At 39.4% G+C, this 11,909-nt stretch overlaps 1 protein-coding gene across 2 annotated transcripts; it reads left to right on the forward strand.

Moving 5' to 3' along the window:
- The first annotated feature begins 6,543 nt into the window (after positions 1 to 6,543).
- LOC132618187 (uncharacterized) lies at positions 6,544 to 11,140 on the forward strand. 2 transcript variants are annotated; one of them, XR_009574017.1, is made up of 4 exons: positions 6,544 to 7,057; positions 7,489 to 7,677; positions 8,221 to 8,470; positions 10,634 to 11,140. XR_009574017.1 is itself a non-coding variant. In XM_060333250.1 (3 exons), exons 1-3 carry the CDS (start codon positions 6,809 to 6,811, stop codon positions 10,715 to 10,717), a joined length of 522 nt encoding a protein of 173 aa, XP_060189233.1. In that variant the 5' UTR covers positions 6,555 to 6,808; the 3' UTR covers positions 10,718 to 11,140. The 2 variants fall into 2 exon arrangements, 1 of the variants encoding a protein (XP_060189233.1); XM_060333250.1 differs by lacking the exon at positions 8,221 to 8,470 and having other exon boundaries at positions 6,555 to 7,057.
- Positions 11,141 to 11,909: the final 769 nt, after the last annotated feature.

Below are 11,909 nucleotides of genomic sequence, written 5' to 3' on the forward strand. Positions count from 1 at the left end.
TTATTAAATTAAAACCCACTAATTTTGCTAAAGTTTATCTAAATTAACAAACAAAAGTGTTAGTCATACAACACAACTTAAATGCTCAAAATAAAATAGAAGGGGAAAGAATTAAATGGGCTCAGCCCATTTTCGGATTGATAGCTGTTTGCCTGGGCCAACAGCCCAATATTTGTTTCCTCTGCTGTGGACTGTTGCTATCGCATGGGCCTTAGCCCAATATCATTTCTTGCAAACTGATGGGGCTGACTCGATAAGAGAGTTTCGTTGGGCTTTAGCCCAACATTGAATGCGGAAGACGAGTCCTCGGACTCGTATGTGAAGGTCATGCATAAAATGAAAGAGAAGGAAAATAATCAGTACATGATCAATGAATAATGTTAACATGTAAAGTATAAACTCAAAATAAATCAGTAGACTATATATATACTGTGTATATTTAAAGTATACCTCCTGTATAAATGTATTGAAACATATAGTCACGTACAAAAACCAGTTACAAAGTGCTCTTAATGGAAAGATTATGCACAACAAAACAGCGAACAGAGGTTTACAGCATGCAAATATATTCATGAATCATATAATGGCAAATAGGGGCACACAACATCAGTCAAGTATACCATTAGACATACCAGCCCTTAAGTTCCCAGATGAGCTTAGATCAATTTAAATAAAATGGAGCATAGCACAACCCCCTTAAGACTCCTAAACACATTTACTATTTTTTACGGCTAACACAGGCAATGATGCATTTATTCATTGTAGACCAAATGCTCACAGGATAATAAACTATCGACAGAAGAAGGGTTAATAAGTTAATAATTTCAAATAATCTGAACAATAGAGTAGGGCAAGAGAACATTCATGTAGTTAAGTTATAAACGCAAAGTTCTAACAGGGGCTGAACCCTTACTTCTTAACAGAAAGTGAGTTATAGTCATATAGTAGAAACAGTTCGATACATGACTCAGAGTTGAAATTCCTTTCCTCAATCTTTCTTAAACAAAATTAGTCTACATTGGTTCATATCAACATTCTATACTTAGAGATGAGCATTTTCAGTTCCAAGCTCAACCATCAGCATTTTGTGTTGCTCTGAAATGGGAACAACCAATGACCCATTCTTTACCAACTTATATTAACCTAGATTCATCTAAGAATTCTAATCAATGGGACAAAATATTAGAGTATGAAAAAGGAGAAAACACTTCAGAACAGCCACATCATCTCTTCTTTTAAAGCAACAAAAACCAACATGAACATGTTTGATTGGAGCACAATTCATCCCAGTTATCAGGTAAGCATACTAAGCAGACCCACATAAACCTTCTAAATGAAGAAAAACTAGACTAACTGACGCATAATCATGCTTAACCGAATGAAATAATCATATAAGACCTGCTAGATTTAAGCTAATCTAGGCACACCAAACAGATTTACATTATTAAATAAGGTAGGAGAGCTTTGTTCATCTAACTATAATCAGCATGCTTAACGACCAACTAAACTAGCACACCTGACCCTATTAAGGCAAATTAAACCTCGCATGGTATAACTCTTATATCTAGCACAAAACTGGACGAGTAAACATAATGAAGACAAACTAACGGCAAATAACCAAATGAAACAGCACGCTACATCGTAGAAACATTTAAGTATATCATAATGACAATTAAACTAAATAGCAAACTAAGCATATAAACACACTACATATAAACTGAAAAATGAGGAAAAGGAATGAAGTTCACCTTTTTCGGAGGCAGCGAAGTGAGTACGGGGCCTTCGATTCACGCTCGAACACTTCAAATTCGATATCGCGAGACTCGAATTCGCGACAAACGCAGAGTAGACGAAAAAAATTATTTGAGTATTTTTTGATTCGATGTTTTCGTGATATTGTGACAGCTAAAAGAAATTACTTTGCAAGGGATTCCTTGAACCGAAAATCAGTTATTGAGGAAACTTTCTGAATCAAAGATTTCGTTCTTTTGGGGGTTTTCTCGATACCAAAAAAAAATTCTCTGTTCTTGGAGGGTTTTCAACAATCAAAAGGGAACATCAGATTCTGGGGGGGGGGGGGTCCCCCTTCTCTCCCAAAATCCTCCCTTTTATCGTTTTCTTTGTATTGTGTTAAAAAAATGAAGGAATTACGCGTGGGGAGCAGGGGAAATGGGGATGGCAGAGGTGCGTGGGGAGCAGGAGAAGGTGGGGTGTCAGAAGCGAGTGGAGATGATGATGATCACGTGGTGAAGATGGAGGTATGGGTGTAGGTGAGGTAACGTGGGGTATGGGGCGTCGGAGTGATGGAGGAGATGGAGGTGTGAAGGTGACGATGGGGAGGTGGAGATGTGAAGGTGACGATGGGTAGGTGGAGAGAATCGACGGGAAGGTGGGGAGGCGGAAGAGAGAGTGAGAGAGGGGAAGAGAGAGACGGCGGAGGGGCGAAAAATGATAAGGAAACCCTAAAGGGTTTTCCTTATCCTGAACGAAAATGGGCTGGACCCGGTCCATAAAATGGACCAGGTCAATTTTTGGACCGGGTATTAAAAGAATGAGCTAGCGAATTAAAACACGGACTATTCCAAAAAATTGAGATCAAAATATGGGCTAGTCAGGAAATATTTATGAGTTGATTGGGCTTTGATTTGGGATCCGATAAATCAAAATACGGACTGAGTGCAAGAAATAGTTTGGCTTCTAAATTTGGATAAAGAGACCCATTTCAATTAATGATATACCGAGGGTGACAAAATATTGCTTAATACCAAAAAATGTGTGATTATTAGACTCGGGTAATAAGATCATATTGTGTTATAATAGCCGTGTAATAATATATATTATTTTCTTCGAAAATCCGCAGTAAAATAAATACTTTTTTTTTTAATTTAATTATACAAAGATAAATGCGATGCGTGCGCGTAAGCTGGTAAAATGCCGAAATGATAAAAAATTATGAATTATAATAATAGTAATAAATAATAATAATGATAATAATAATAATAATAATAATAATAATAATAATACTAATAATAATAATAAAATGCGGTAATAGTAATAAGAATAATTAATAGAATAATGCAATAGCGGTATTGATAAGAGGCTAATAATTATAGTAAACATAATATATATATTTTATTTTTTCCAAAAATATTAGAAACGCAAAAAAAATAGGTATTTCGGAGGAGAGGCGGGACAAAATTGGGTGTCAACAGAGGCCTGTAGTCATATATGTGGGTCAGGGGTCATGTTTGTTCGTTTGTGATAATGATTTGCGTCTTAATGCGGCCCCGTTTGCTATTATGGCCAAAACGGCCCATATGTTTGTATATCTGGGCGATGTGTATTCCGCCAGCCTACCGGATTTGATATGACGTTTCTGTACGGGCGACCGCTTAAGATGATATTTGTTTTCAGTATCTGTTTAAACTAACGTATGGTAAGTTTGAATAAATCTTTGATATGTCGATCTGGTACGTAAGTCTGTTTGGGTGTCCAAATAGGGCACCAGTCGCGGCCCACGGGGCTGGGTCGTGACAGTTAACAAGCACCACATTCTGTAAAAGAAGCAAGTTAAAACTCGGATAAACGAGAAACTAAAATTCTCAATGAATTATGCAAAGGATGGCTGATAAACTTACTTGATTTCCCGCGTGCATGCCCTCGTTAATGAGACACTGCCAGGGGACTCCATTCATCTTCCGTTTGTCCGAGACGAGCGGCCTCAGGTAGCTTGCTACCCCCACCGGGTGAGACAAAAAGCTACAATCATCGGGAATGGTGATTACGGCCGATCTGGTCCTCCTGGGTTCTGCGCTTGGGGCCGGGAAGACACGCACCAGGATATCCCTAGCTCTAGTCTCGGTGGTCCGGCTAGCCGCCCTCGTGGCTCGAGGGATTGGGAGATGTCCGAAGCCAGCAGCTTCGCCGGTAGCAGGAGGAGTGTCCGAGAACATGTCATCAAACTCATCCGACCTTGAAGCCGGAGTTGGAGAACTCGGAGCGGCCTCAGCAACTTCAACAAAGGTAGGGATCTCCGAAGTTGTAGCAGTCTCATAGTCGGGCAGCGGGCCAACAGCCGTTGGAACTTCGGTCTCGGGGACCGGCTCAGTTCTTTGACCGGCTTCGGTGGCAGGTGCCTTCCCGGATCTTCTTGTCCTTTACATGGGGGTTTCTTTAGAAGAAGCATCACCTGGAATATCAACGAATTCAATCGACCTTAGAGGAGTCGGATAATAAATTTCTTCCCCACCTGTGTGTGATGCCGGAGCTGAAGGTCCTTCCCCGGCTGAAGGAAGTGATGAAGCTGTGATACCCTCATCCGAAATGGAAGCCACGGAAGGGGCCACACCGATCCTCCGAACGAGGAGCTCGGGCTCTGTTTCATCCCTTAAAGTCCTAACGACGCTCCTCGCCCTCTTCTTCGGTTTCTGCGCTTTGTCCGAGGGCTTTTTCTCTTGTTGGCGGCAACAAGGATACGAGATGTACCCGCTGAGTCGAACTCGGGTGCCAACGTAGCGGGTTCAACTACTGATTCTGGTCTCGGGTCCACCGAGCCCTTGGGCAAACCTGAAAGCCAAAGATGTTACACAAAGGAGAGGTAGAAAAATGTCATGAATACCAATAGAAGCAAAGTATTACCAAACAATCGGACCAATCTGGGCCAGGGTAACGTTGTAAGTCCGGCACATATCTAAAATGACCGGATTGATCGGGGGGTCAAGCCTGAGGGTGAAGGGATAAATATAAATGTACAAGAAGCCCTCCCGATGGTCGGTGACTGACTCATCTGGTCCGGGGGCGAAAACTTGAACCGGATGGTTATCCCATCCGCAATCGGCCCGGACTAAATCGAGTTTGTCCTCAGTAATGGACGAGGGGTACCGCCTTACATCAAATCCTCTATCGGAAACCAGAGAAGGTTTCTCGACCTCGAAATCTTTGTTGTAGTTAAGTTTGGACGGTACAATGTCCAAAGCAGTGGGTTCGAAGGTGACCTTCTCCTTGGGTTGAGAAGCTGGTTCGGTTCCTTGAGAAGAAACCGAGGGAACATCATGGGAGGTGGTTTCGGTGTTAGCAGACATTTGAAAATATGGAAAAGGAGATTGGGTGAATTCGAAAAAGAAGTTAAAAAATAGGAGGGAGAAAACAGTCAAGAAAGAATTCGAAATGGCAAAAGAGTAAAAAGAAGCAGCATCAACACACTCTACAAAAACAGCTAGTGAAGAAGTTGGCAGAGTTGTTTCCGTTATCGTAATATAAGCAATGAATCAACAAGAAATATGAGTTGAAAGATGATGAAATGAAGAGAAGTAAAAGGAAGAAGTGAAGAAATGAAATGGAAAGGTGAAGTCAAGAACTGAAAATGGAGAATGAAATGGATCGTAAACTGAAAAAATGAAGCAGTGGAAGACGTTATATAGACATGGATCGAGGCGGTTACAGATCCCAACCAACCGGGGAGTGCCACGTGTCCTATAATTAATAAGAAGTGACTTGAAAAGACGTGCGTGACGGCGGTTGTCAGTGCTGACCATCCGGGATGAGACACGTGGCCGATGACCGAGGGACATGAAAAGATAACAACGGATAAATGGAGCCACCGGTTTCTTGATTCATCCACTTCCTGTTACTCCGATAAAACTACGGTCCGGAAAGTGTGAGGACTATCTGTATACGGTAAAAATTGAATATATGCTAGACCGGTGAGACCGGAGACCGAGCATGAAGACTTTCTTTGGGACCGGAGGAGTGCTTGATCCGAAGAAAGCGAAAGACATCTTTTGGTCCGGTTTATCCATAGCCGAGTTGATCGTGATCGTTGGCTCGGTTGATCGTGGCCGTTGGTCCGTTTGATCGCGGTCGTTGGTCCGTTTGATCGTGGCCGTTGGTCCGGGTGATCCGTTACACAATTGCCACGCGTCAATACCGTTCTGCCACATTGTACTGCCAATCGTACGGGTGTCAGACCGTACGAACCAATCTTATCCTTTTTAGGGTTTTACTTTATTCAAAAGGGCTTTAGGTTGTAAGAGGCTCATAAGGCAAAACTATAAATAGGGGTCATTACCCTACTTTTAAGGGTTGACTTCTTGAGTTCTAGAATATTGTAATAGCAAAATATATAAAATCTCTCTCATTCTCTGACTTTGGTCCGGATTCAGTTGTTATTCTTTAGCTTTGTTTAATTAAACAATACTCATATATTATTAGATACATATATTTAGAGTAAATCACCAATTATTATTCGCTCCTTCATAGTATATCCTTATATATCTTTTTTCAATCAAATAGATCAAAGTTCAACCACATATCCTATACCTCATTCATAAATTTAATTGATTACCTAAATTCGGGGAACAAACATAAAAAAATGCACCATACCACAAAAATTAGACAAAAAATGCACCTCAAAAGTTACACTAGACTCTAGAATGAGTTCCCAATAAATACTTCCCATTTTCACAGTTCCGGTTTATTTTAATAACCGGGGTTGGATCAACATCCGGCGTAGCAAAAGTTGCTTACTTTTAACTTAAAAGACTAAAACTGCTTAGGTGATACTCAGGGGCTATTTTGGACCTGCCACCAAAGATAAGGGACCATATTTGTCATTTTCTCCATGGAAAAATGACGATCACTATTCCAGTTACTCTTGTAAATCAGTCCCTTCCTGTTCAATTAGTGTAGAAGAAAGTCTACCAATACTTTAGTAAATTGATTTGATTTAACATATTCATCAGAAACCCTAAACCCCTCATTATCTACGTAATTGTGGCAGATGATAATGTATTCAATTTCTTGGTAAACAATGCTGTGTGTTCGAAGAAAATTGGGCGAATTTTGTAGACAAAATCACACGTTGTCTAGTCGTGATGGGCCTAGTGTGACGTTGAAGAAAAAGGTAGGTGAATTAAAGGAGAAGAAGAAACGAAAAGACCCTAGGAAAAATCAGTTATTTGTACAGGTACCTGATTCAAGATCATTTCTTGATACTGCTACTATGCCCATGATACTCACTGTCGTTGGCACCGCACTTTTCGCAAAGCTCCTCATGATGGTATGTATATTACACCTTGTTTGGATGATTGTTACATAACGTATCGTATTGTATTGTATTGTATTGTATTGTATTGTATAGTTGGAGTAATGTGTGAAATAACTTGAGATCGTTTCATTGATATTTACGATCTAACAGGAAAACTACTTTAGTACTGTAATGTACCAAAGAAACGGAACCTTAATTACAACTACTTTAAGTCGAATCTTGTTGATATTGAGGAGTTTGATGGAATTTAGTTGACTGAATTCACAAACCTCAAAGTCGCCATCATGGGTACTTTTTAAATTTTCCTCTACAGGTAGAGATGTGTGGGGCTTGCGGTAAGTGCTAAGAAATTTTCAATTCTTTGGCGTAGTAAACTTGCTTGTATGTTTGTACAATCTAAATTAGCTGAGTAGCTTATAAGCTACAGTTGTGTCTGCATGCAGTATGATGACTCGAAGTCCCAAGAAATGATCGAGCGAAAAATAAAGAATGCGCCTGCTGGTCAAGGGACAGTTAGGATGCTTACCCGCGAGGAATGGGAATCAGTTCAGGATGTGCGACCAAGAACCCCGTTTGAATCTAAACTAGCTCGTCCAAATGCAAGGCTAAGGACAGGGGAGCCTTTGAAGATGGTAAATGCATTACTTATTTAAGTTTTCATTCATCTAGTGGTAGGTATTTTTCCTGCTAATATTCTAGGGAACAAACTAAGTGTGTCAGAAAGCTTCCTATGGGGAACAAACTAAGTGTGTCAGTCTACTAGTAAGAATGTGATCTCTAGTGGTATATCATATTCATAATAATACCATAATGGTGCTGTAGTGTCTAGAGATGTATCATTATGGTCACATTGGTTGCCTGTTGGCCTAGAACTACACGCCATTCTTAGTGCAAAATGAAGGTGTTAGATAGCTAGTTTAGTTTTTATACTAGTGATACACTAGTATTCCACATGGGTTAGATACAAGATGTTGTTTGTTTTTCACCTAAATAAGTCTGTATTCTAATTTTTATCGTGAAGTAATTTGTGCATCTTTCCTCTCCTCTCAGTTTCTCACATGGTATTAGAATCTTTTACGATAAATATCCTTCGTTCCAACTGGCGCCACTCTTACTTACCGTCCCTGTTTTATGGTGATGTGCCTAATATAGTAATAACAGTTATTGTTATGTAGCATTGAGCATCTATCGGGAAACCCTTTCAGCGACACCGCACATCTTTGCAGTGGCTTTTTTGGTGGTGCCGTGCATCTTTCCAGTAACCTTTCCGGCAACACCACACGCCTTTTTGGTGACCTTTCCTGCAGTACCTGCATTTTTGCTTCAGCAATTATTCCAGGAGCACGAGTGTTTTGTCCACTATTCCTGCAACTACAGTGACGATCTTCTGGCAGTCAGAACTAATCTTTTCCCATGACTTTTTGGGTATTTTACAACAAATTTGATCCATTTCTTTTTTCTTTTCATTAGTTGCTGACCTATTATCTAAGTTGTTGTTTCAAGAAAATGAAATCTGGTGATTCAGGCTGTCAGGCGGTTTACTTTTATGATCATGGTTGCTCTTTCCAGTACCCCACTTAAGTAGTCCACACGTAGCTTTTATTATACCACTAGGTAATCATGTTAACTTCATCTCTTGGTCCTTCACTTGTGGATCCTGGGTAATGACTTGGGACTTTTTGGTCACGCCTCTCTTAATTGTTAAAGTGTGTGACCAAACTTGTGACCAAACTTATCTAAAAGCTTGAACATTTAGAGAAAAATACACTTCTATTTACTTATAATGTCTTCAACAAACCCCATACCTTTCATTTGTTAGTTGCACTACCTTTCGGGATCCTGTCAGTACTTCTCCTCCATCTCCTTCTGCAAACACGTTACTTTTGACTTACCATTGTTGTCATTGACAAAACATTTTCAATTGATTCATGCCTGCACCAAATCCTTCTTTTATTGTGGACCTGCTTCCTCCAGATGTTTCCTCGTGCCTGTCTGAAGAGGTATTAGCTTTATTTAACCCCAACCCATCTATACACTGTCCTCGTTTCTCAAAACCCCATTATGCCTTTCTGTTGCCCTTGTTGTTTGCATTTATCAGTGAATTTAGAGGTGAAGCTCTGTCACTGTTATTATGAATTTGTACTTACATTGGTATTTTTGGCAAGATCAAAATCTGAAACTGTGTTAGTGCTTTTGTAAGGTCTCTTGCTAATTGTAATAGAGCTATCATATGGTGTTTTGCATAGATAGATCTAAGGTATCCAGATAAATTTCAACTAAATCCTTGAGTCTTGCTATAGTTTAGAAACCTCTTCATGGGCTCATTTTTATTTATTTATTGTTAAGCCTATTCATAGCCTTATTAATTTAGGTCTCCATGGGAACTGGGAACTGTTGGTATTTGGATGTTGCCTCTACTAAGGTGTTTTTCATTGTTGAGGTGTTCTTCATAGATTTGAAGAACTCTAAAAAACGATAGCTGAAGTGTATCTTGAATTTGCTTGTTAATATGGTTCGCCAGACTATCATATCTATTATAATAGGAGTCTGTTAGGGAGGTGTCTCTCTAGCACTAAGCTAAAAATACAACTTCTTGACCCTTTTATTTGGTACATTATCTACACCTTTAATTTGGTTTCAATATAAATTTCTAGAAGTATTAAGGATAGTTTTGGTTGTTAGTGAGGATTCATATCACCGACCCCAAATTGTTTGGGACTGGGGCATAGTAGCTGTATGAGGATAGTTTTGATATAAAGAATAGTAATACTGGATTGCAAAGCCTTTTTCTCCCCTTGTAACTCTGCAGCAAACCATTTTCGAGCCAATCAACATCTTCCTTCCATCTCACCCTGCAGGCATATAGCCACACACCCGTAACTCACACCAGCACTTAATATATCTATCTCATCCCAAGCAGAATTCATAGTGGATTGCAGGTGCGAAGAAGAAAACTATTAAGGGTGAATAATGGTGCAAATTGCAGGTGTTGCATAAGAGGCATTGTGTGGCAACTTTATTAACTGTTTGCTAGCTTAGCTTTGCCTGCTTGTACCTTTTGTTTTCTTCTGGTTAAATTTAGGCCAGAAATAGTGAAAATGATGAATTAAGTTAACAAGCTATAAAGACCATAGTAAGTTATGAGGGCCAATGCAGAACTCTTAGTTATATACGCCTGATGAAATATTACAAATGTTGTTTGAAAAAAATTGTCTATCCAAGTAGTGGAAGTCTAGAAACGTAAACTAACGAGTCCTTCATTTTCCAGCTGAACTTCTTCATGAGGAAGAAGCCTATAGAAAATGGGACTATAACATGTTCATTGAACTTGTCTACTTTGGTTTGGCGTCAGGATTCTGTTGGGTTAGGACTAGTGCAGTTCTTTTAGTATGTATTTGGAAACTTGTTCTTGAGATCATGCAAGAGCATCCTTGTCTTCACGTCTTATGTTACCTTATAAAGTGGTAATTACCATTTATTCTGGTCTTCTTCGGACACCTCTAATTATTTCCCTCAATATTCTTCTGGTTCAGCTGCGTGACAAAATGTTGAATGACTATGCTGCTTTGTTTGATTGCTTATATGCAGGAAGATGTCAAGGATTGGACAATAGATGTTATAACTGATGCACTAACACGAGCTGAAGAATGTGCTAAACGAGGATCTAACTAGCTTTTAAGTTGATAATATTGGTGAGCTTGTTTAATCACAGCTGCTGCTTATGTACCAGAAGGGCTTGTCAACCTCAGATGCCCATTTCAATGTACCATCCTTCTATTAGCAGGTGGAAAATGTTGCTTTTCTAACCGGCCAGCAACGGCTAAGCTTAGTGCTAGCTGAAAGTGTGCTGTGCAAAATCTTAGAACCTCGAAGATTTTTTTTCCTATAGAATGTATTCTATGGTTGTGATAGTTTGTCTTTTACATTGTTGGAAGTGGTAAACTTAGGTCAACATACTGAACATTTCCTTTGAATCACATGCCAGAAAATATTGGTCTAAGAAGCCTCTCTTTTGAGTTGCTTCTAATTGTCTTCGTGAGTATAGTTGGAACTGGTATCTAGAGGAAAAATGCTAATTCTTGGTGTTATGTTGGATATTGGTTTTGTTTAAAGTGTATGTTCCACTCCGTTCTACATATACAGTTCAAGATCAAGAACTAAATCAATAATTTTGACAAGAAAATCAAGTCACACTCAAAGATAGGTTTTCTGTAAAAAAATTTGGTTTGTCCACAACTCACAAGGTAGAAGGATTACAATATTTACACAGTACCAATTGGTAGAAATTAACTCCCTCTAGCGCACGCCATTAGAGAGAGAGAGAGAGAGGGGGGGGGGGGGGGGGGGGAGTAAGTGACAGATACGATGACGACGATAACAATATACCTAGTGTGATTTCACAAGTGGGGCCTGAGACAGGTGGGATTGCAGACCTTCCCCTATCTTGTGTGAGGTAGCGAGGTTGTTTCTGATTGACTCTAGGCTTACCCCTATCTCGTGTGAGGTAGCGAGGTTGTTTCTGATTGACTCTAGGCTTACCCCTATCTCGTGTGAGGTAGCGAGGTTGTTTCTGATTGACTCTAGGCTCAAGAGCAACGTTTTCAAAAACACATTCGCGAAATACAAGAGTAAAGCTATAGTGAAAATACAATAGAGAAGATAAATATTGACAACGAAACAAGAAAGATAACTCAAGAAAAAGAAACAAAAGCGGTAATACAATTGAATAATAATTATAATAATAATAGTGATTAACTCAGATCTTTAGAAGTGCCAAGAATTCCTTGTCTTATAGAGAAGGTTAGTATGATTTTAAAAGCAAAATGAGAGTGAATATTAACTATTAAAGAACTATAAGAAAAAA

Source organism: Lycium barbarum, chromosome 11, assembly GCF_019175385.1.
Source record: "Lycium barbarum isolate Lr01 chromosome 11, ASM1917538v2, whole genome shotgun sequence".
Classification (NCBI taxonomy): Eukaryota; Viridiplantae; Streptophyta; class Magnoliopsida; order Solanales; family Solanaceae; genus Lycium; species Lycium barbarum.

What these genes read in the sequence shown, in the direction of transcription:
- LOC132618187 (XM_060333250.1), top strand. Translation starts at nt 6,809, where the DNA reads ATGCTGTGTGTTCGAAGAAAATTGGGCGAATTTTGTAGACAAAATCAC. An exon ending in TCGCAAAGCTCCTCATGATG is followed by an intron (nt 7,058 to 7,488) that starts GTATGTATATTA and finishes GTCTGCATGCAG; the next exon opens with TATGATGACTCGAAGTCCCA. An exon ending in CAGGGGAGCCTTTGAAGATG is followed by an intron (nt 7,678 to 10,633) that starts GTAAATGCATTA and finishes GCTTATATGCAG; the next exon opens with GAAGATGTCAAGGATTGGAC.